Here is a 26,644-nt window from a genome sequence, read left to right as displayed (position 1 = left end):
TATCTAATCATCACTCATATACCTACACTATCAACAAATCATTTTCTATCATCTATCACAATATTTTTAATTAAATACATTTATCATACCCACCAAACTTTAAAAATCTAGATTAGATTTTAAATACTTGTATATTTATTTGTACCAATTTATATTAAAAGAGATTTTATTCTCCTCACATTAGGCAAAGGACATAATAATGGCCAATTCATTGTTAGAAAAAGAAACACCAAAAATTTAATGTAAATGTACCTTTTTTTTGATAAGCAAGTCATATACCACTTTTTATTAACTAAAAAGAAATAATAATATACAATTCGAAAAAATGTGGTGATAGGAAATACATATAAGAATCTAAACAAAACCAAATCCAAACAAAAGAAAAACCATATTTTTAATATAACAATGATTTTAATAATCTTCAATTTTATTTATTTTTAAATTGGAGAATAGATTTTAAATACTTGTATTTATCTAACATATTTATGTAAAAAGAGATTTTATTCTCCTCACATTAGATGAATGACAAAATAATGGGCAATTCATTGTGAGAAAAGAAAACACCAAAAATTAAATGTAAGTATACCTCTTTTTTTTTTGGATAAATAAGTCATATATCACTTGAAACACAAAAAATTAAATAAAAATATATATTTTTGATAAATACCTCATATATCATTTTTTATTAAAAAAAAAAAAAACTATTAAAAAAATATGGTGATAAAATACACACAAAAGAATCAAACAAATTTAAAACCCAAACAAAAGTGAAAAATATTTTTAATATAATAATAATTTTTATTTTTATTTTACCCAAAATGAGAGATTTAATACATGCTCTGTTTCCTAACGAATAGACTTTGTCAACACGCTCGCAAGACAGTCAATTTTAACCATGAAATCCCAAGTGAAAACTTAGAAAAAAAACACGAAAAACTTAGAAAAAAACACAAAGACGTCGAACTTGACCGTAACATAAAAATTGAAAAAGGTTAGATGTCACATAAATAGCGTGCATAAACACGCATAACGGCTTAAAAAAAGAACACGCATCGATTTTAAAAACGAAAAAAAGAGTCGGTACGGATGGAAATTGGAAGGATCGATTAATCTGTGCATAAATGCAATTGTCCTTGGCTGGATCTGTAAATAAAAAATTTCAAAGTCTTGATCTTGGTAGGTGCCAAGCTGTACGTATATGGGGTTTGACATCGTAATTTGTTGTGCATTGTAGGATGAGGACCTCGAAGAGACTCGAACCCTTGTCGTCCTGCTACAGGAGAAATGATCGCCGTTCAATATCGCATCGCCAGTTGTTGTCCCGGCGGATATTCTACCGAACTCGGTGACTTTTCTTCTCTTCATATAATATCGCATTCATCACCTTAAGTGGCGCGAACGCGGACAAAGTGCACGCACATTCCATTCCATTATGCCCTTAGAGCTCAAGCGGAAAGGGAGCTGACAGAATTTGTGTATATATTTATAGTTTTTTCTGGCAATTGACGCGTTTTAGATTAGCAGTAGAAGTGGAAGGGGCCTGCGGAATGCAGATGTCTTACGAGTGCAGGCTATGGCCTGCTTTTTCTTCTTGATTTTGGTTTTGTTCCTCGATGCATTTGCTCAGCGGAGACGGATCGGTTTTCTGTTGAACTTTCTGGCAATCTTTTTAAAGCCACGACTAAATTTAGCCTTGGGAGACAATTGGAGGATCAGGACGGACAGCAGCTTTGTGATTCGCAGCAGAGGCAGATGGGGCAAATGTGGCTGATAGGGTTCCACTCTCGACCTCTATTTCCCCGAATATTCCGCTAGATCTGGAGTAATTTCCGCAAAAAAAAAGGTTTCTATCAATTGGCAGAAGTCAGCTGTAGACCAAGGTTGTAGTTCTCGATCGTTGCGGAAATCGGTCGCGAGCGCGAAAAGATGCAGCCGGACCAGCGGCGAAAGGTGTTTTTTTTTTCTTACAATTTCTATTTTGTACATTTTTGTCTTGGTTTTGTAGGTTTATTGTTTGTAGAAAGGAAATTCATGGCCAATTTGGTGGAAACCTTATGATCCGTATGGCCTGTTTAAATATACGAGCTATGTAATCACAGAATGGATTTTATGGCCTAACTGTTATCGGTTCTCATGACAAACCCTAGTTTCTGCTGTCTTATTCTAACCCCAATTGGAAGTCACCGTGACATAATACATCCTCGTTAGTAAACGCCACAAGAATGCTGTGTATGCTGCTCTGGATACTTTAAGCTTTGTAAACAGAGGGCGCAGTATTTCCGAATTCTCCTTCTCTGCGTGACATAAGGCGCGAATTGTTTTTTTACAATCGATTATAATTTTGCTTTTCCTGTCGGAAGATTACCGTGGGCATCGGTCAAATGAGAATCGCAAGGTTAAGTATACAAATGGAGTTAAATAATTTGTACAATTGGTGTTATTGATGACCTTTTCTTTATCTTTTTTGGATGCTGCCTGTCTTCCATAGGTGTTTGGCATTGAAAATTTTTAGAAAATGAAAGTACATAGGTTAGTATAAGCATAATATGCATGATTATTGTGGATCCATGTTCACGTGCTGCCTTGTATTTACATTTTAGCTGGTGTCATGTATTCCACAGCAATATTAAACGAGGTCAAATGATCTTCATTGCCGTGCCATTCTGTTTAGTCATCACAGTTGAAAGTAATGCACAGTAAGAGTTCCAGGTAGCAAAATAGTAGCATGATCTACATGTGTGTATTAGATTCAGATCCCTGAAGCACTCTGCAAGACACACGAAAGTGTAGAATTTAATGCGTTATGGCAGAAGCAAAGCATGGAAGACAAATCAGAAAACAGTTACAGGACTAAAAATTTATCCTCATATCAAGAGAAGGATGTGGAATTGTAACATAGTTAAATTTGATGTGCAGTAGATGACACTGTTTGAGAGGAGATGAGCAGACGTGCCTATGTCACTGATTTAAATAGACATTTTTTATGTTTATAAAGTTGTAGAAGATGAAATAACTTATGTGTAAGATGAAACGGTTTGCTTTCTTCAGGCATTACCACCAATAAAGAGGCATCAAGCAGTAATGTTTGGTTCTGGCTTTCTCGGTGTTGATTGTCATCATGTGCAGACACCAGCCTTTGATCCTGGAAGTAATCCTCTCAACTGATGGGGGTTCTGTCATGCACAAGAGAAGGGGACATGGTAGCATAGGTAGTGAAGGTCATTGACTGTGGTCCCCCACTGGCATCATTGTACATCAGTGACGATGCATGCAGACAGTGCAGCTCATGCTGAGAAGGGCATGCAAAAAAGTGAGTGGTAGATTATGTTGAAAGCTGATACCAACCATAGAATTTGAGCTGCCACCTAAATCAGTATTTTTCTGGTGCAGTCTGTTCGGTGGATATGTATATTGCATGGTAGAACCAAAAATAGCATATGCCTGGGATTATCATCAGATTTATCATGTTCTTTTAGGATAGAAAGCTTATAGAAACTCTTGAGTGAAAAGAAGTGATTATTTTGGCACAACAGCACAAGGATTCCATAATTAATTTAAAAAGAAATTGTTGTCTTTTACGAAAAGGCAAAGAGATCACAATTACAGGTATTAGGATATATCATTTTTAACTATATTGTGGAAAAGCGTCAATGCTGTATAAGACATATGCGACGTTATGAATTTCAGCAAACGATCATATCTGCAGAATCCTTATGAAGCACCAAAATGTGTGTTTTCATAGTAGATAGAATTTAAGTATGCAGGTTGGAGGTTCACCCAAATTGTTGTCTTATACGAAAAGGCAAATAGATCACAATTACAGGTATTAGGATACATCATTTTTAACTGCATGGTGGAAAAAAGTGTTACTTTTTAGCTGGTGTCATGTATTCCACAGCAATATTGAACGAGGTCAAATGATCTTCAATGCTGTGCCTTTCTGTTTAGTCATCCCATTTGAAACTAATGTACACTAACAGATCCGGGTAGAAAAATAGTAGCTGGAAAAGCATAATCTGCATGTCTGTATTAGATTAGATCCCAGAAGTACTCTGCAAGACACACTAAATTGTAGAATTTAATGTGTTGTGGCAGAAGCAAAGCATGAAAGCCAAATCAGAAAACAGGACTACAAATTTATCCCCACATCAAGAGAAGGACGTGTAATTGTTACATGGTTTAATTTGATATGCAGTAGATGACACTTTTGGGGAGGAGATGAGCAGTTGTGCCTGTGCCACTAATTTAAATACATGCTTTTATTTTTATAAAGCTGTAGAAGATGAAATAACTTATGTGTCAGATGAAATGGCTGGCTTTATTCGGGCATTACCACCAATAAAGTGGTATCAAGCAGCAATGTTTGGTTCTTGCCTGCTCAGTGTTGACTGTGTCATCCTTTGGAGACACCAGCCTTTGATCCTGGAAGAGAACCCTCTCAACAGATGGGAGTTCTGTCATGCACAAGAGAAGGGGACATGGTAGCATATGTAGTGAAGGTCATTGACTGTGGTCTCCCACTGGCATCATTGTACATCAGTGATGATGCACGCAGATAGTGCAGCTCATGCTGAGAAGGGCATGCAAAAAAGTGAGTGTTAGTTTATGTTGAAAGCTGACACCAACCATAGAATTTGAGTTGTCACCTAAATCAGTATTTTTCTGGTGCAGTCTGTTCTGTGGATATGTATATTGCATGGTTGAACCCAAAAGAGCATATGACAGGAATTATCATCAGACTTATCATGTTCTTTTAGGATAGAAAGCTTATAGAAACTCTTGAGTGAAAAGAAGTGATTATTTTGCCAAAACAGCATAAGGACTGTATAATTAATTTAAAAAATTGTTGTCATATATGAAAAGGCAAAGAGATCACAATTGCAGGTATTAGAATATATCATTTTTAACTACAGGAATTATCATCAGACTTATCATGTTCTTTTAGGATAGAAAGCTTATAGAAACACGAGTGAAAAGAAGTGATTATTTTGCCAAAACAGCATAAAGACTGTATAATTAATTTAAAAAATTGTTGTCATATATGAAAAGGCAAAGAGATCACAATTGCAGGTATTAGGATATATCATTTTTAACTACATGGTGGAAAAGTATCAATGCCGCATAAGACAAATTTCAAGTCATGAATTTTAGGAAAAGATCATATCTGCAGAATCCTTATGAAGCACCAAAATGTGTGTTTTCATGGTAGATAGAATTTAACTATGCATGGTGGAGGTTTGACTTTGACATGGATGCAGCAAGGTGACAATTAATATTGACTGAGAAAAATTTAAACTTGGCAGTTGACGTCGAAGCTCAAGAAATTGAAATTTCATAATATTGTTATTTTTATTCTATGCGAATTTAATTTCAAAGCATCCACATAACACAGACTAGTGTCAATGTATGTACTAATTGGCAAATGTTAAATCAGTTGCTCAGAACTAGTATTTTGTTAATCTGAGCATAAAAAGGTGTCCATTGATCATATCTATGGCATAAACAACATAGATAGAATATCAAAAGCTTGGAGAAGAGCCACTGGTACTCTGGCCCACCGCTGAAATCAATTGCAGATTGCAATTTTGAAACTATAGATAAAATGGAACTTAGTTCTGATCCAAAATTTTAAAATATATTGGTAGCCTTATATTTTTTCTCCTGCAAAAACCTTTTTTTTCATAAAAATGAAGTTCAAGACTGAAAACAGAAAAAAGAGAGTTGAAATGTTGGTTATTGTTATGCTTTTATTTGGGGATGGTAAATTCAAATGCCAAGTTAATGTCAGGTTCTGGCCAAATCAATTTTGTTTTTATAAATTTGTAATGTTCCACGGAGTTTCCTGATGGGGGGACGTGGGGACGGGTTTTGGGGACTGGGGGACCAAGGGCCTAAATTTGGGGACGGCGAGGGGATGGCAGCAGAGCGGTGGTGGGGGGTGGTGCTGATATAAAAATAGAGGTGAATTGAAATCTTCAAGGCAAAATCCGCAATATAACATCTCTGCAAGTGGCCCATGAAAGGCCAACTAGTTTTGACAAAGTTAAAGGTTGCAATCAGTATGTAATGGCATGTCCCATATAGCAAGCAACCCAGCGGCATCCCTGGCAGATGTTGTGGTGCTGTGGGGGGACATTTCCCCCAAGTTCCCAAGTCTTGGAAACATCACCCTACAAAGGATGCGGGTTTTTTTGGTGGGGGTATCCATTGAACACTGTAAATTTGTGGAATTTTGAGGAGTCAACACCAAGCCTTAACTCGTCAAGCTGTATGAACCTGGCTGAGTTGCAACTCAGCTGGTTCCTGTGAGTCATACCAAGGCTGAAAACTGCAGGGTTATCATGTAAAAAGAATTAAAACAAAAAAATATCCTAATCTTCTTCTTAGTGAAATAAAATAATTGATGAAAACTTCAATAATTCCCATTGCCTTTTCATGTTTTAGTTTCTAATCGGCCTCACCTTATTACAAAACGTATGTTATAAGATCATACTTCAACATCCAGAGTATTATTTATTCACCTTGTCTATTTTTTGAGTTTTTTAAAGTCTCAATTCACCTTGTCTATTATTTTCACCTTCACAAATGTATAAAAGCGTAAAAAATTTTACTAGCTATTTACTTGAAATAGTTATTACTGATTCTAATAAACAATACAAATTCACTGGAGCGATGCCTGAGCAACAGATAAAACAATTGTCATCACAGAGCAATCGCTATGTATGTTCGCACATATCTAGCATTAATGTCTGCACAAACATATCTATGGTATTGCAGGCACCATTCATTTTTAAGGTATTTGAGATTTCAAATGTTTGCTGATAATCCAGGTGAAAGCCTAGAAGCCTATAACTTTCAACTAGAAGGTTTTTTTTTTGTTCATTTATTTGATGCCTGAGTAAGTACTGTAATTAGCTCATTGGCAGGGGACTGAAATGGGACGGAGTTGTTTGGATCATATAAAATAGAAGTATTTTAATAAGTTAATAAATGTCTTCATAAGAGTTGAATAATGAGTTTGCCCACATGGGGGACAGTAAGGTGCTTGCAGTGTAGGTTTGATGAAACATAGTTAAAAAGTTATTGACTCATTCTATGGTTTGTCAATATCCAATTTTCATCAATAAAGTTTGGGGAGCTGGTGTATCCATACGTAACCTTAATTTTTTCAGTGAAAAATATGTTTAAAGCTTATAAATCTGATATTAACTTAGTCTCACGAAATAGGCTTCTCTAGCAAATATGTTCTAAAGGCTCCATGCTGCAGTAGTTTTAGAGTGTGTAAGAACTTCAAATTATGTATTGACCAAATGGCTAATACAATCCGGCTGGGTCATCATTGTCTTCAGAACATATAGGCATGTGTTAGTAACATTTTCAATTGAAATCTGACAAATGTTAATAGAGTGCATATTTACAAAAACATGAAGCATTTTTCACAAGAAGGTGGACCATAAACTAGACATAACTAGAATCTGTGAATTTCCTCTTTGATCTATTAGTGGCATGCAAAGAGTTGCATAGCATGAAAAACAGAGATGAAGTCATTAGCAAGACAATCTTAAACAGTGAATACAGAATGTCAGGTTTGCGCTGGCTTCTGAAAAAGGCACGCTTGGCTTACAAAAAATCAAAGATGATTACTGAAGGCAAGTATATTAGTGAAGGCTTGAACAAGTATTTATAGGTACAGCTGCTGCTGGCTTCAAGTCACCATATGTTTGTAATTACTTTAAAAAGGTTTCTACATTTTATCTATTGTTGTCCTCACTATACAAAGTTGACAAAGAGGCCTTCTTCAAAAGAGGCCCAAGGTAATTATCTTGAAAAGCTAGCACATCAGAATGATTTAGGCCTTAGGTTGTCTAGCTAGACAGTTCATCTAGTGCTTATTGTGAGATTGTGTTGCTGATGAAGCATCCATGAGTGGGTCATTTTTAGCTTCTATCTGAGGATCTTTATTTAAAATTAAAAGGTGTTGTAGATTATTATTTGAGCAATTTGAACTTCATAGAGTATCTACAACAAAATTTCAGATCTTGCTGTTCTAGAGAATCATAATTTTCAAAATATATCTTTGATAGGAACCAGAAGCTGTTAGTAATCATGTGAAACAACATTTGGAAGTTTGAGTCTTGTGTCAAATAGGAGAGGTGGAATTCTGGAAGAGGATCCGTGGATGATCCTTGAAGTTGGAGGTGTCATTTTCTGCAATATTTGCCTTGTGTTTTATATAAGCTACCGTCATAGCATAAGATGTTGGTGAAATTGCATCATTAGTTTTATTGAATTTGATTCTTTTGTGGGAGATTGTTTCAGGGAACTTTAGCATGTCCATCTTTTTAAGTTTTATAGTGATTCAATAAAATAGAATTATGCTTGCCACAATGGGGTGTACAGATATATGCCCTCATCTTAGATGTAAGAAACATGATGGATTGTACAACTTATGTTCTTGGGCCAAGGAGAACTTCATTGTACAGATGACTTGTTTCTTTGCAATCTTGTGAGTTTCAACTTTCTTGCAAATGGAAACCTAGATGACCATGTGTTAAGAGGCTGTTTGGCAGCCAGAATTTATGAAAATAAGCAAATGCTGTTAACAAACGCATAAAACAATCTTAAATCATTAAAACACTATTTGCAGCCAGAATTATGAAAAGAAACTATTGCTGTTAAAGAATACATATAAAACAATAATAAAGACGAAAATAATTTGGATTGATGTTTTGAAACTCTTTGACAAAAACACTGTTTTCACTTGCAAACTTGAACTAGAGATTGTAGAGGGGTTAATGTCACGACAGTATTCTTTTTGGCCTGTAGGCATGCTGAGTAGCAAAAACCTACTATTGGGCGGCCACATCTGTTAGGATAATTCAGTGGGTAGTGAGTCTAGTATATGTTCAAATCTTTTGTAGCATATTATTGACTCCCAGCTCATTTGTGGTGAGATTATCTTCTTAATATCTATGTTTGACTATCTAGTGTATTTTTGAACATTAAACTTTTTTGTGCTAATCAAACATTTCAATGCCATGTTGGTATAAATCTTGTATGTATAATGTATATGAATTTTTTTGAGTCATGCTGGTATTTTTTTATAATGTTTTTTATGAGTTGTCATAATTTATGTATGTATTTTTAATGATAATTCTCATTAAATTGTATCGTAAATTTATTGCAAAACATTTTTTTGGCAAAAATATCTCCAAATCCATTCTCTGTTGTATTGCTATTACATTTATTACGATATATAGAACAACCGGCAGCAGGGGGCTTGCAGTTGTATCCTTAAGAGAATGGATTGGCCTGAAACAGGTGAATCTGTGGCTAGTAGTGGTTGTACACGCCAGAATTATATGAAGATGACAATGGCATTTTGTGATAAAATTTACAAAGCTGGGTAGACCAGTGAATGGGAGAGAGGTTTAAAAAGTGAGTGTGATTTGTATACTCTTTAACAAAAGAAGCAACATTGAGGATGGTTCCTTATGTGGTCCTAATATCAAAAGAAGGTCACATCTGTTGATCTCTTGAAATAATAAGGACATTAATGTTACGTGCCTCCATGTGAGCATAAATAACTAGAAAATCAGTAGAAAAGGTTAAAACAATCCAAAAATGCTGTGAACTCATATTAACAACTACAAATTCACATCTTGTTCTGAAATTTGTTTTCAATATTCCAAACAATCTGTGGTGACCCCTTCAGATACCTCAACAAACACTCAATTCTGAACTAGTCAAATTTCTAATTCTGCTTTTTATTGTTTCAGAAATTGTAAGCTAGATAAATTTGTCTATTTGATGCATACGACAGGAAGTTTGGCATTGAATTTAAGCATTAAGAACAGATATGATTACAGAACCAACAAATTCATAACAATGCAATCCTGACATTTATTTCAGTTCTCTGATAATGAAATGCAGCACATACAGTAGATGGAAAGTGCGATTAGTAACTGGGAAAGAATGCTTGCGTTTCAATGCACTGAGCATTCATGTTATAGACACATCACAATATTCTAGAAAAACCTGAATTCTGTAGATAGCTGAGACTGGTGGTTGAAGGAGTGCTTCTTCCGAACAGAATAAACCTGCGATATCTTTCTAGCAGAATGCGTTTGAGAACTTTCCATCAATATCACAACTTCCCCTCAATATCACACTCTTTGTTTTCAGATGTCACAGACGAACAACGCTACAGAAAGAATTGCGTCCAGGTGCTAACACCTCCACAGCCTTAAGCAATGATGGCTTCGGTTCTAGTTATAGGCCCGACCTGCACACTTAAAGCTCACTCACAAGAACCTTTGAACAGAAATGTGCACCGTTCAGAACCTGACTCACACCAAGCACTGGAGAACCAACAGACTTTAATATTTCTCTTCAATAAATCGATCCCCTCTTCAAATATTAAAATGCCGCTATAGAATACCCAGACCCTTAATATTCAATTTTGCAATAAACCTACAATATACATTAAAGCCACGACTAAAGAAATATTAATCGCTAAAATGTTTCTCTTCACAGCGATTACATACACAAAAGTTTTACGGCAACCATAAATTCCTTATGCAACGGCATATAGACTAGAGCAGAAATTAATATATCACACTTTGAGATGAACTGATATAAAATACAATCACCACATAAACATTAACTTTGATCTATCGGCTTGATATAAAGAATGAGGCATTTATTTGAAACAGCTTCTCTAGTTAATTCTGGCAAATATTAATCCTCACTCCAGTACTTCCAATTAAGCCAAATAATAAATTGGGACCCATAAATATTCTGCCGATATAACATTCAGGATAAAATAATCTTTATTTGCCAGATCAGACAGAGATATAAAACACCTCTAATATCTTTTTTACTGCAAATTTGTCTTCGAAGGAAGACTTCACAAATTTGGATCAGCTGTGGACTCTGTCACGTATCCACTCTCAGGAAGAGTCAGGTTTTCGTCCAACTCTTCTGTCAAACTCCTGAAGGTTTCCGTCCTTAGAAATTATAAATTAGGCCAACATAGTTGAAGAAATTTATTTAATAATGTGACTTATTTTATTATTTTCACTTTATTTTATTTTTAAATTAGTTAATTAAATGTCATCCTCTAGAAAGTCAAATTACATTAATTTTTGGACAACTTAATCAATTAATTTGATTAAGCCACTTTATAAAAATTTGAGGACATTATATAATAAAATATATTAAGTGGCACCGCCACCTTGTTTTGAAAAAAAATAAAAAAAAATAAAAATTTGAGGACATTACACAATCAGCTTATTGTTTCATTCTTTTCATTCAACTGAAAACTTGTTGAGTGGCTTCCCAATCTGCAACTTCATGAATGGGATGAAAGCAAAGAAAAATTCTTCATGAAATCTGAAAAAGTAATTGGATTTTGTGTTCAACAACCTCCTCCAGCAAGTGTCCTATTGAGATGCATTTCTGTCTAAAGCTAATAAAAGCTGTTCTTCTTATGTTTTTTGTTTATAATCATCAAGGACAAGTCTTAACACGGAACATTTTTCAATTGATTTTGGAATGCAAGGAGCTCTGGCACCAAATGACCTTACAGCTGAAAAAGAACAAAATGTTGCTTGTCTGATGTAGCCATGGATGTGTGATTACATAAAACATATTTGTTTCCCTAGTAATATCAAAGTTAACTGTAGTTTTTATGTGAACGTTAGTTATTCATTATTGTTTTAGTTATTTAATAAACATATAAAGGCATGCTGTTGGAATCCGTTCTTTAGTTTCCTGTCATGGAAGAAAATATAATTGTGATGTGAAATTTGTTGCAGTTGACTTCTATTCAAATTTATGATAGCTAGCCAGGTGGAATCATATTCTGAATCATTTAATTCTTCAATTATAATTCGTTTGAACCATTTTTAAAATTCAGGTCAATAAAACCAGTTACTGGAATATACCTCAAGTCCACTATTTTTGGCCAGTTTATATCAGAAAAGCAGTTGAAAAGAGGCAGATGACAAATGACAAGAATTATTCATTGTCATGTTTATTTTTTATGAACATTTACACACAATTGTCTAATTTGTCTGTGTTTTGCGTTTGATTGCAGAGCTCTGCAGAGACAGAGTTCTTTACAGAGTATGGAGGAGCTAGTCGTTACAAGATCCAAGAAGTGATAGGCAAAGGAAGCTATGGAGTTGTATGCTCTGCAATTGATACACATACTGGGGAGAAAGTAGCAATTAAGAAGATAACCAACATCTTTGAACATTTGTCTGATGCCACACGGATATTACGTGAAATCAAACTTCTCAGGCTGCTGCGTCATCCTGACATAGTGGAAATTAAGCACATCATGTTACCTCCTTCACAGAGAGAATTTAAAGATATATATGTTGTATTTGAACTTATGGAGTCTGACCTACATCAGGTTATAAAGGCTAATGATGACCTGACACCTGAACATTACCAATTTTTCTTATATCAACTTCTTCGAGCTTTGAAGTATATACATACAGGTGCTTTTCCATTTAGCATATTCTTCCTATTTGTGTGTTTGCAAAACAATTTTCCACCCTGATTTACAAATTTTGCTTTTTCAATGGATTTGGATTCTAGGCCAAAAGTTTTCCGTAGAAATATGGAAGATCGAAACTTCCAGTTCTGCTATTAACCATGTTTATTCTAAAGCTATTTTGTTTACTAGAAAATGGTTGTAGACATATAACATATGCGATTAGAAGATTAGATGGTTTTCTAGATTCTAGAGTACAATTTGAGTATAGCTAAGGTAATAATTGGCAATTATTTGTAGCTTGTCATCAGCAATGAGTTTGATCAACTAACAGGAGTATTTATAGAGAAGAAGCCACTTCTCTCTTTGCACGTTTATATGCTTACAAAGTCTTGAGTACATATTCTTGTCTTTAAATCTATCCAGATCTCTGGTGTGTCTGGCTAACTGCCTTTAGATCTGACCATCTGTTTAGTGATGTTTGATGTTGAAATTTGGGATTAAGGTACAACATTCTATACTTATTTTTTGGGCAATACTCATATGTAGCAAATGTATTTCATCGGGATCTGAAGCCAAAGAATGTCCTTGCCAATGCGGACTGCAAGCTCAAAATTTGTGACTTTGGCTTAGCAAGAGTTGCCTTCAGTGACACTCCCACAGCAATCTTTTGGACTGTATGCCCTGAACACTCAATCCTTTACTTGTTTATCATATTACAGAATTTGCATTCAAAATATATTATTTCATATTAGAGTTGGTTTAGATTGATGCTTGACTTGTTCTACAAGTTAGCCATTTTAGAGATATTCTTCTTTCAGTATGCCTGAAATTACAGTCAATTTTTGCAGGATTATGTTGCCACAAGGTGGTACAGGGCTCCTGAGTTGTGCGGTTCCTTTTTCTCCAAGGTATAACATAGTTTGACTTTTATAGAATTGATTTTAATTTTAAGCCTTTACAAGTTTCTATCAAGCATGGTTTCAACTGTGGGTAATTTCATATGCTTGGTTGTAAGGTATGAATGCATGTCCACTTATTTATTTTTTGTTTCTTTTAGTTCCTAATGTATTTATACTTCTGTTATCCTAGTACATGAGGATACACACTACTCAGGAGTTAAAGTAAACTCTTAAGAAGTGAGATGTGTTTTGTGTTATGCCTTATTAGAATTCACGTGTTGAAACCATGTATTGCACAAAGATAGTGAACTTGCATAAGTAAGTATGCTGGCACATTTTGAAACACAGCATGTCAATGTACTTATATTCTGTTTGGTTTAACTAAAATTAGTTTTTAACATTGTATTTTATATGGTTATGCTTCTGGAGAACCAAACTTCCTGTCAGAAGTTGTGGATTATGGATCATTTTAGAGGATACTCCCAAGAATAGCTTTCAAGTTATCAATGTATTTGATACATAATGCTTACCGTTGACGTATAACAATCATCTAGGTTTCATAGAGAATATATGATTTGGTCACAATTGGAGTGTTTAATAATTAAAGACTATCTAAGTTTTGAACCATGTGACAAATGACAATATACAACTCATTTACACAGCAGTTAAAAGAAATTGACACAATGGAAACAAAGTTTATTGTTTTAAAATATTGATACATCATACACTTCATAAGCTTCAACAGTGTTTAATCATAGATTTTAGAATATCATATAAATTTTCTAAGATATTGAAGCTTTCAACCGTTAGGAAAGGTGTCCAAACCTTGCTCCGAATTTAAATGTAGTTTTTGGACTATGAAACATAAAAATTCAGTTTCTAGGCTATAAATTTTGTTTTCATGCAAAGTAATTTTTTTAGGTTGTTAGGCATTGCTTCTAGGGTGCCTGTTGCATAGATCTTTCGAGCTCTAATTTACCAAAAAAAGGCTTTTCAGTTGCCTTAAGAATTTGGGCCTCCAAAAATTGGAAATGTGAAAAACATATTAGACATAGGAAAAGTTGTAAGAGGGAATTACGTTTGTTGACCAACCTATTATGTGTGTTATGGCACATCATAACACATCTTTGAATGTAGATAATGAAACTAAGAATCCCTCAATTGGTAAGTGGATTATGTTGCACTTATGAAATTGGAAGGAATTTGGTAATTTTAGCATGTGAATTTATCTTGAGATTTGGGTGTTAGTTTTCTAACTAGGCATTTGGGAACCACAGTTTTGGATGGTTTTAATTTATGTTTTTAATTTATTATTTGATGGTTTACATGATGCTTGAAATGGATGTATTGGATAGTGAATTTGTACGTATTGTTATGCTGCCAAAATTACTTCAAGTCTCTAGTTGGTGATACACCTATAAAGGCTTTCTTTGCAAGTGTATTGTAATTATGTTTAGAATATTAAATAATACATTGGGCCACTTTGGAGAGGTGTTTTTCTCCAAGAAGGGGCTTCCTCATGTGCACCTATGTTGTGATATGATCTTGTTAATGTTTTAGATGTGTTTCTCTTTTGTGTAATTTTAAATATTTAAAATTTACATAACTCTCCTTTAATATTAGTTTAGAAAGCTTTTCCCAATACCTTGCTTTCGTGTGGTAATAGAGCCTGATCACCTCCAATTTTAGGTGTTCGATAGAGGGTTTTTGGCTCTAGTTTCCAATTGAGTGGCAGCTTGTGTAGAAGGGTTTGATCTTATTGTAGGAAGAGGTGGTAAGCACATTTAGAATAGGAATGGAGTTCTCAAGGATAAACTTTGAGCTTTGGAAGCTCAAAAAGGAGATATGCTCATGAATAGGGATTTATGGACTACAATATCTAAATATAAACCTATTGCCACGTCACAAGAAATCTGAGACAAAATGGATAAAGAATCTAAGGGTCTTAGTAGATTTCGTTTGGATGGTTTGTATTGCTGACTGTACATGAAGAGGTCACAATGACACTTATTTGGAAGAAATTGGGAGATTTTTATCAAGCTAAATCTTTGGTTAACAAAATGTTTTTAAGAAAGAAGTTGTAGGCTGTTAGGATGGAGGTTGGTGGCCTTGTGGTTGAGCATTTGAATGCATTTAACATGGTTATTACATAGTTGCACTTTGTTGAAGTAAAAATGGAGGAGGATTGTTGGATGACTTTGCTATGTTCTTTTCAAATTAATGGAACCAACTTATTATGGCTATTGGGAGCACCACCACCAAATTGAAAATCGATGAGGTGGTGGCGTCATTGCTTTCCAAAGAGATGTGAAGAAAGATTTTCAAATATGCCAAGAAGGTCCTAGTTGTTTGTGGCAAGATGGAAAGAAAATGGCAAGGATAAGAAGCAAGACAAGTCTAAATTGAAATTTGGTGGGAGATCTAAGTCTCTTGGTAAGTCCTAAACAAAATATTGGAATTGCGACAAGATTGGTTATTCAAAAGAGATTTTGAGGAAGAGGAAATAAAAGAGAGATTTTAATGACAAGTATGAGAAGTCCTCCTAGGAATCCTAGGATGATGGTGATGCATTTGTAGCCTTGGCTACACATGCATCATAAGGTGCAAGGTTGTTTGACTTTGTGCATCTTTTCACATGACCTCACATTGGGGTTGGTTTCCAAAAGTATGAAGAATATGGTAGAAATCTGTACTATGGAGATGATTCTTATATCATGATTGTTGGTTGTGGAAGAGTCTTGATTTAATTCTTTGATGGACGAGTGAAGGGGATTGATGGTGTATTGCATATATGTGATTTTGCATGAAACCTACTTTTTGTGAGTAAATTGAATGATTTGGGTGTGCAAGTTGTTTTCTTGAGCGTAGGGTGTAAAATGGTTAGAGGAGCTATGGTGTTTACTAAGGGTGTTTAGATAGGTACTTTGTTACAATTGGATGTATGCATGATTGCGTGCAATAGTTCTTTTGTTTTCGTAGTGAAGAGATGTGCAAAATCATCACCTTAATTATTGAAAGTGAAACCATCAACAAAGATGAATATTGTATCCATTTTTAATGGTAGTGTTTTTTGGGCACCTAAGGTGCTCATATTTTGGAGACTAAGCTTCCTATAGAGGAAACTATGCTATGGCACTAGAGGATGGGTCACATTGGTGAGAAAGAGCGAAGGACTTAACGATTTTAAACTTGAGTTCAATTTCTGTGAACATTGTTTACATGGATAACAAAGATGCGTTTGATGACTATAGTAGGACATACACATATTTCCATAGGAACAAGTATAAAGTCTTTAGTTAGTTTAAAGAGTTTAAGGCTCTTGTGGAAAAGTATGAAACTCAAAAGCTTAATATTTTGAGGATTGATAAGCGTGGTGATTTTGTTCAATAGATTTCTACAGTTTTTGCAATGAGCATGGAATAGAAAGGCATAAGATGACTACATACACCCTTGAATAGAATAAAGTTGCTTAAAGAATGAATATGATGATATATGGCATTGATGGAGAGAGCTAGGAGTATGCTCATTGGGGTTAGCTTGGAACAAAAAAATTGGGTAGAAGTGGTTGCTATGATTTGTTACTTGGTAAAAAGGTCTCCTACATAGTTTCTTGTTGATAAGACCGTGGTTGGGCAAAAAGATTTCATTGGGACATCTTAGAGTTTTTGATTGTGAGGCTTATGCATATGTGCTTAGGGAAAGAAGTCAAAATTGGAGAATAGGGCTGTAAAATCTATTTTATCACTTATGATATTGGTGTGAAAGAGTACATGCTTTGGGATCCTGTGGCCAAGAAATTTTTCTATAGTGGAAGTGTTATCTTTAGAGAAAATTGGCCTTTTTCCACTATATTGCAACTAGAAAAAGATGAAAAGAAAGACGTGTTTTAAATACCCCCTAAATTCTAATGACCAAGAAAGTTGAACCAAAAGCCTATGAAGGATCTAAAGAGTAGAACTGAGATACTTCAGCGAGTTTTGAAGAGGAGGTAGAACCTTCACCATAAATAGTTGCAAATGACGTGGCTACGCTAAAGAAAAATGACACATGTGACTTAGTATTTTTCTTGATGGATATAAGTGGCTGGATCCAAATGGATGTTCAAAAAGAAGGTTTAGATTGTAGTATTTACTATTGAGAAGTACAAGGTGAGATTGGTTGCAAAAAGATATTCCCAGGTTGAGGGAATTTATTATTGTGAAATTTTTTCGTCCAGTGGTTAAGCTGACATCCATTGATTTCCTATTATCTATTGCAACAATGTTTGATTTTGAGGCTTACATGGATGTGAAAACAACCTTCATTCATGGTGATTTGGAGGAAGAAATTTATGTCACAAATAGAGCACACCATTGAAAGAGCTAAAGAAAATTTGGTTTTTAAGTTTTGAAATTTTTATATGGTTTCAAACAATCTCCTAGGATGTGGTATTAAAAACTCGATACATTTCTTTTGGAATTGGGATTTTTGAGTTCCAAATCGGACCATTGTATGTATTATAAGATGGGTACTGATTGTTTCCTTATTATTGTAATATATGTTGATGATATATTGTCTTTTATGAATATGGGAGGACTATGATTTCTAAATTGAAATCTTAGTTTTCAACATGGTTTGAGATATAGGACATAGGAGTGGCTAGGTTCATCTTGGGGATGGCAATTAGAAAGGTAATAGTGGTTGTGCCAAAATAGGTACTCTATTTGTATCATGGTAATTCTATAGTACTCTTTTTGGGCCAAAATTAGTGAAGAGGGTCTTAAGATACTTGCATGTTACCTTAGCACTATTTGTTATCATGGTAATACTATAGGGGACCATCATTCAGTGATTGTTCATGGATTTGTGGGTTCGGATTGGGTTGGGGATGTTGACAACAAGATATGTTTTTTCTATGTTTGATGGTGCTATCAATTGGATGAATAAGTGGTGGGTTGTGGTTATTTTGTCAATTATAGAAGTAGAGTGCATGGCAGATACTCATGCATGTAAGGAAGCCACTTAAGTGATAGTGTTTAGATGTAGGGTTAAGTCCAAGAGTTATTCAGAGTGCCATATGCTTGGCAAATAAATTGACCTTTCATGTAGGGACAAAGCATATTTATGTATAGTACTGTTTTGTTTGTGACATGGTAAAGGATGGGAGAGTGATTTGGGAGAAAGTTGACACTTCGTAGAATGTTGCAAATGTATGATGAAGCCAATGAGCACATAAAAGTTTAGGTGGTACCATAAGTCAATAGGTCTCTATGCCTCTAGCAATTAATATATTAGTGTTGGCACTCTATGCCTTAACAAGTGGGAGAATGCTAGGAAAGGTGTCTCAACCTCGCTCTTAATGTGTTAAGTATGTGAAGAATGCATTGTTCGAACTATGAAACATAGAAATTGCATTTCTAGAGTATAGAATTTAGTTTTGGGCAAAGTGAAATTTTTGGTTAGTTTGGCTTGCTTCTTGGGATACTTGTTGTGAGGATTGTTTTGAGCTCTACAAATTTTAAAAAAGGGACCCCAATGGCCTCCTAGATCAACAATTATGGCCTTTAAAGGTTGGGCATCTTGCATGGAAATGTAGAAGCATATCAAACATAGAACAGAGTTGTAAGAGAGAGTTACACTTGTTGACCAACTTATGATGTGTGTTACATCATAATGTTGATTTTATGATAGTGCTCGTTAACCACATGCAAACATCAGATCTGTTGCCTTCACAACCATAGACGATAAGCTCTTATCATCACCCCTGAGCACAATACATGTCCTTCATGTTCTTGAATTCATGTCTATTAATGCGATCATGACCTTGCATATATATGAATCAATACCTCCTAATAGACCTCAAGTCGGCCATATACTTTTGGCGCCAAGGGTAGGGTCAGACCTACATATTACAAGTTACATATGAGTCTCCCTTAGTTACAGAGAAGAACTCATTAACCAAATCTTCATGATGACGTGGCTCCCTCTGAAGCTGAAATGTCAAGCTCCCTCTCAACCTTCTGACCTCTTTGTCCAAGGTTACTTCTAGCGATATGTCAGACTCCCTCTGAATGTTGATTCTTTCTCAGCGAAGAAATGCAAGCAATCTTCCTTGAATGCAATCTCTGATTCGTCCCCATGCCTTCGATTAACAATCCCTATTCGTCCCCATGGCCGAAGTGGAATAACATTTCCAAGAAGAAAATTCCGAGCATCAGTTCCCCTGTCCATAATATCCAACTTTGTTATCACACCTATTGTCCAAGACCCATCAGGGTCGGCCATTCTTGCCATTTGAAGTGCATCTGAATTTGCCAAATCAGAGTTTGCAGGAGAAACAACTAGTATAATGCAAGTCTTATGCCTAATATAGGACATAATCATTGTTCTGATTCTAGCTTCAATATCAGAAGGTTGATCGCCCATCGATACCCTTGTTATACCAGGTAAGGCAACCAAGGTTATATTGAGGACATGTGGTGAATATATTTTCAGTTGGATTTGCTTATCAGATACACCCTTCCAACTTCTCTCTTTGTCTTAGCCTGAATCTCCGACCGAATGGTGGCGAAATAAAAAAAAACACTTGCTGGGGAGATGAAGAAATTCACCCCATTCGTGGGCGAGGGCATCTTTGTTGTCTTTGTCTTTCCGGGGGCCGGGAATTTGAACGGATTCATTCACAATTCAATTCAACTCAACTCAATTCTCTTCTCTTTTGAGTTCTCTCAAAAGCACAGGATCTACCTTCAAGCGGTTAGGCTCTACAAAAGGAACCTGCTCTGATACCATGTTGATTTTATGGTAGTGCTCGTTAACCACAAGCAAACATCAGATCTATTGCCTTCCCAACCATAGACGATAAGCTCTTATCCTCACCCCCGAGCACACTACATGTCCATGTTCTTGAATTCATGTCTATTAATGTGATCATGACCTTGCATATATATGAATCAATACCTCCTAATAGACCCCAAGCCGGCCATATACTTTTGGCGCCAAGGGTGGGGTCAGACCTATATATTACAAGTTACATACGAGTCTCCGTTAGTTGCAAGTTACATTTAACTTAATCACAAGTTACACACAAGTGGTTCGCCCAAATAGGGCCTGCCCCAAAATTAGACTCATCCAAATGCCAAGGCCGACAAGCCACTTGGCATTTTGTGCACTAGGTTGGCCCTAGAAGGGATCCGACCTAGGTACACAACAACACATAAGGCATCTTTAAATGAAGATAATAAAGCCAAAATGGAATGCTTGAGTTGGTGAGTGGATTATGACATGTGAAAGGAATATGTTATTTTTAGCTTATGAACATGTCTTTGGATTTGGGTGTTGGTTTTCTAACTAGGTATTTTGGCACCACTTTTTGGTTGGTTCTAGCCTATGGTTTTGTAATTAGTATTTGATGGTTTCATGTATGGCTTCTATTTATAGGATGCTGGAGGTTGAGGTATTGGATAGTGAGTTTTTATTTATTGTTATGAAACTGAAATTACTCTAGATCTTTGGTTGGTGATATGCTTGTAAAGCCTTGCTCTCTAAATTTATTGTAACTATGTTTAGATTACTAAATAGTAGGTTAAATTGTTTTGGAGTGTGGGATTTTTTTTCGTACAAAAGGGTTTTCCCCACACATACAAGTGTTGTATGATTTTGTTTATATTTTATGTATATTTTACTTATCTGTAATTGCAAAAATACAAAATTGCACAAGACTACCAATATTAGCTTAGAAAGCATTTCGGCATATTCCTTTCATCCAATAGTACATCACCCTAGGCATGTGAGATAAGGATTGATGGTGTTATTAGATGACTACTATTTGGAATCTACTTTGGAATTGGGCGCATCTCGTAGAAATGTGTTAAATGACATCCTTTGATGTACCTCAAGATACGGATCTCAAAATATGATGTGGCTCTTCACATGAAACTTCTTAAGATTAATAAATTAAATAGATAACCCCCTACTTTGGTGCATGATCCAATTAGGTACTATTTTACAATGGAAACAACTCTCAACTTATTCAGTAAGATGTAATATAGAAAACTTGACACATGGACATGTTTATGTCATTCGAACCACTATGCTGATTGGCTACAAATGCAGCAGCACATAGATAATTGCTGACTCGCTTGAATTCACTGTTTTGAAACTGCAGTAACGCAAAAATGACATTTGCAAAATACAACTAACATAAAAACACATATTTTTGGTTTTTACAAGATTACTTTTAGGCTTGGGATGCTCTTGTCTCATACACCTCAACCATTTGAAAAGTGACCCTTGTACTTTTGATCAAGGTTTTCAGGTAAATGAAAACCTTATGATCTACCTAGCTATGGACATCCATCTAGATTCTTCAATTGGTTTACCTTCCCAGTTTTTTTTCCTTCTCCTCAGCTTGCCATTTCAGTATATTTGATATCCAATCAAGATTTATGTTAATTCCTTTAGTATTCTTTCCGTGATAAACATACAAATCTGAAATACTAAATATAGGTGATGTGATGTAGAGACTAAAAATTTCCTCTAATCATCAAAACATTTAATTATCGCCATATTATCCATCTAAAATCATAGCATTAATTAATCAGTTATTAATCATCATTAATTTACATTTTATTATTTATGTCATCGTTAATTATTTATCATTAATTATCATGAATTAATTAATTAATACTATTTATCATTTTCCATATTTTATCCATATAAATGAATAATATTGAATTATTCTATTTATGTGGGCTAATTATTCATTTTTAGTAAATAAATAAAATTTCCATTTTCACTTCATCAGTTAACTCAATCTTGAAATTAGTAATTTTGTCATTGAAAAATCTATTAAATAAACTAATAAATTCATTATCAATTTTCAAGATACTTAAAGATACTTCCATTTAATCAATTTTCTGATTAACTCTATTAAATAAACTAATAAATTCATTAAATTCATTATTTCATCTCTTTGATTGATTTGATTCATTGAGTACAAGTACAGGTTGCCAAGCTACATACAGAAGATCCCGTCTTAGTAGGAATGTACTTTATTCAATGTATAAATATTTTGCTTACTTCTTTCGGTCACTGTTAGAAACAGCAAGCAAATTATGTTAGAAACATCATGCAGATTATTTTTTTGTTACTGACCATGTTTGTGTGCATTTTCTTGATATTTCTGTATTTGCAGTATACTCCTGCCATTGATATTTGGAGTATTGGATGCATTTTTGCTGAAGTCTTGACCGGAAAACCACTTTTTCCTGGCAAAAATGTTGTTCATCAGCTTGATTTGATGACAGATCTTCTCGGCACACCTTCCCCAGAAACAATTGCAAGGGTTTGTTTTTTCTCCTTATGCTTGTTTCTTAACACAAATTCAGTGGCTTTCTAGGTTTTTAAGTAGCTGTTCCATTCATATGGTGAACAATAATTTATTTGGAAAATTGTCATATTCCGTTCTTTTGGTCCTCATCTTGATTTGTTTTCCCAACATGCACCCTTTTTTTTCTGTCTGTGCAGGTTCGCAATGAAAAAGCTAAAAGGTACTTGAATGGCATGCGTAAGAAGCAACCTATATCCTTTGTACAGAAATTCCCAGGAACAGATCCCTTAGCACTAAAGCTCTTGGAGAGATTGCTAGCATTTGATCCGAAGGATCGACCTACTGCAGAAGAGGTTCTAACTTCTGATAGTACCCTTTCATTGGCATAAGATGCATATCATATTTGTTTACAACAAAAAGTTGCTTCTGCATCCTGCTAAATTTGAGTTTTAAATTTCTGAATTTTACCTTGGATAATGCCACAGGCTTTGGCTGATCCTTATTTCAGAGGGTTATCAAGAGTGTCACGAGAACCAGTAGCTCAGCCAATAACTAAATTGGAGTTTGAGTTTGAGAGACGAAGGGTTACAAAAGAGGACGTGAGAGAACTTATTTATCGTGAAATTCTTGAATATCATCCACAGATGCTGAAAGAGTATCTGAATGGAACAGATCGTACAAATTTTATGTATCCTAGGTATGGCTGACTTAACCTAAGTTGTGTTGAGATATCCTGTCCATGGAAAATTGCTTTTAACAAATTTTAAAAAGTGTTTTGAGGCATCAGCTGACATTATTTTTCTTAGATCTTCATAGTTCATTATATGAAAAATTCTCATCCTATCTAACCTTCATTATTGTTTTCCTTATAGTGCTGTTGATCATTTTAAGAGGCAATTTGCTCATTTGGAGGAGCACTATAGTAAAGGCTCAACAGTGCCTCCGTTAGACAGGCAGCATGCATCTTTACCGAGGTGGGATTGCTGTTCCCATCTCAATAAAATATGTTATTTGGAGAGATGATGTTGGGCGGGTTTTACTATAAATAGAGATTCTTTGTATTTATTTTTATTCTGTTCTTCAACTTCTAATAAACTAGTGGTTCTAAATTAATTATTGTAATGTGCAGACCTTGTGTCATCTATTCAAATCCATTAGGCCCTTTGTCAGAGCAAGCATCTTCAGGCCCTTCGAGGGATCACACTATTGAAGTTCGTAATGAACCTAATAGATGTTTTAGAGAGGCAGAGAAAGAGCACCAAGAGCGGAGCTCTAGAAATGCAAAGGTTCCATTGCCTACAAATCAAAAAGTTTTGCAAGGTAATAAATAGCTTAAAATAATCCTTTGAATCCACAATGTCATCCAATGCCTATGCCGGAGAATATATATATTTGGATTCCTAGATTTATTGTACTAAATATTCAATAATGAAGTTCACAGTCAATTCTTGTACATTGTTCTTAGAGTGTGAACCTGAAAATGTGCTAAGGGCTTGCTATGCTTGCAGGAATTGCTGCAAAACCAGGAAAAGTTATTGGTCCTGTGTTGCCCTATGAAAATGGCACCGTGAAGGAGCCATATAATCCTAGAAGATTAAACAGAAATTCTGCTAATACAACTTCTCAGTACCCTGTGCCAGTTTACTCTTATCCACGAAGAAGTTCTGCAGCAAAAATAGAGTTGGATGATAAGAGGGCAGATGGTCTTAATCAACCATGTTTATCACAACCAAAGGCTCAGTATGTTGGTGTTGGTTCAGCAAGGAACATAGCTGCAGTTCAAAGTGGGGCATCTCACTTGTATTAGATGAAGCCGAATCACATGTTTTCGTACCTTAACATATTTAAAGGCCTGTAAACTGACTCGATTCTTTGTTGCTGTGGTTTCTCACATTGTAGCATCTAAACAAAATGACTGATATAACTTGCAAATCAGATGCTCGTGTACAAAAGATGTACCTCATTTTGGGACGACTAACAGTTCAGATAGACGTTTCTTGTGATTGTAGCAAAGAACCCGTCACTGTTTTATAATGTAACACTAAGTCGGACTCCTATAAATCTGGCTTCAAATTATATTATCAATTTATGTATTTGAAACAAGCATGCATTATATTGCGCATGCAAATAATGATTGGCTGGGGGCATCAAGCTTACAGTCAGTTTGGCATTAGAAACTACACGCTAGAACATTTGTTTTAAAAAATTCCAGTGAGATGATCAGCAATCCATTTTGAGCTGATGTCTAATACAATGGACATTCTTATTTTTTTAGGTTGAGTACTCCCCTTATTGGACTATAATATCTATATGTTTTCTTTGAAAACTTTATAAATTAATTCTACCATTAGCTGTACAATTTTTTTCTTCGAATTTTGATTTTGAACTAGTATCCATAAGCAGCGACGCACTTGAGATATATCACTGATTTATGAATTTTATTTACTCCCTTGGTTTGGAATTGTTCTTGTTAACTGGCTACATAGAAATTATTAAAAAAATTTCGTCTTTATCAGTTATCACTATCTTGTCATGTGATAAATAATATTTTTAAAAATTAACAAATTTTCAAAATTGAATGTCTTATAACTTGCATACAAGGAGCCTTTTGGCTCCTCCGTCTATGGATGGTTCAAGCAAAATTCTCTATGCTGAATTAAGTTGAATTTCTATTTAAAATTCGTAGGACTTAAAACCTGTAAAAACAGTTTATTGTAATCCTATTTTCTGTCGATGCATATACAGGATTAATTTTGAGGCTATTATGGACTTTACCGAATTCTAAGTAAAGAGCAACTTTGAGGAAACCTTATTTCGTCCGATAATGGAATGAATCTGAACTTCATATAACAACAGTTTTTAAAGCTTTTATAAAAAAGAATTATTGTTTTTTTAACTTGTCAAATATTTAATTTTAGGCGTATTAGCTTTACATTCATATAAAATCAGAAGTTTGGGTGATCTATACATCTATACACTGAATCCCTAATTGTGGGGCTATTTCTTTTCAATTTGTGATTAATATCAAATTCCATAAATGTTTAGACAATATTTATGGTACATTCTTGTAATGGTGAAATTTGCATGCTAATGACAATTAACATATAGTTTTGTATCTATCTTGAGAGAAAATGTAACATATCAACAAATTAACAAATTATCGTTTATGTAAAATTGGCCTTGGTCATCTAGCTTTCACACATCTTCCTATTTACACATTTGCATATGTTTGTTGGAATCTTGTCCATGTTTGCATTTTGTCTCACATTGACAATATTTATTGCACCCTTCACAATTAAAAGTGCATTCCTTGTATAAACTTGAATGTCTCACTATCTTAGGTCATTTATAATGAAATGCTTTGCACAAGAGAATGGAATAAGATATATATTGTTCATACTTAATATTTGTGTGCCGAATTTTGAGTCTATTTATAGTACATTCTTGTAATGGTGAAATTTGCATGCTAATGCCAATTAACATATAGTTTTGTATCCATCTTGAGAGAAAATGTAACATATCAACAAATTATCTTTTATGTAAAATTGGCCTTGGTCATCTAGCTTTCACACATCTTGGGTTTTCTTTGATTCGGTTTTGCGTCATTCAGATTTCAGATTTGGTTTATTTTGAGCTAACATCTTCAGATCTAGCTAATGAAATTGGTGCAGCTTGTCTTGAAAGCAAAATCGTTTTGTCGAAGGCTCCTATGTCACAAAATTTTTTGAATTTAAAATTTACTTAACTTGTGTGCTTGCAGGAAAGGGTGATTATTTTAAACAATCCAAACTACTAATAGATCTTTTTTGCAAGACTTTGGCAAGGGTTTTTGATCTTTCATTATGTGTCTTGTTTTCATAGATTAGCAAACACTTCAATTGGTGCACTAAAATTGAACCATTGTCTTTTGTGTCTTGAGCAATAGAC

At 34.7% G+C, this 26,644-nt stretch overlaps 1 protein-coding gene across 1 annotated transcript; it reads left to right on the top strand.

Annotated features, from left to right (window-relative positions):
• Positions 1-1,093: 1,093 nt before the first annotated feature.
• LOC131031540 (mitogen-activated protein kinase 15) lies at positions 1,094-24,991 on the top strand. Its single transcript, XM_057962677.2, has 10 exons — positions 1,094-1,950; positions 12,101-12,509; positions 13,055-13,182; positions 13,357-13,416; positions 22,583-22,732; positions 22,915-23,070; positions 23,203-23,414; positions 23,590-23,691; positions 23,847-24,037; positions 24,226-24,991. Exons 1-10 carry the CDS (start codon positions 1,927-1,929, stop codon positions 24,522-24,524), a joined length of 1,731 nt encoding a protein of 576 aa, XP_057818660.2. The 5' UTR covers positions 1,094-1,926; the 3' UTR covers positions 24,525-24,991.
• The last annotated feature ends 1,653 nt before the right edge of the window (positions 24,992-26,644 follow it).

The sequence above is a fragment of the Cryptomeria japonica genome, chromosome 10, assembly GCF_030272615.1.
Source record: "Cryptomeria japonica chromosome 10, Sugi_1.0, whole genome shotgun sequence".
Taxonomy (NCBI): Eukaryota; Viridiplantae; Streptophyta; class Pinopsida; order Cupressales; family Cupressaceae; genus Cryptomeria; species Cryptomeria japonica.
Note: the sequence above shows the minus strand (reverse complement) of the source record. Positions and strands in the feature narration are given on the sequence as shown.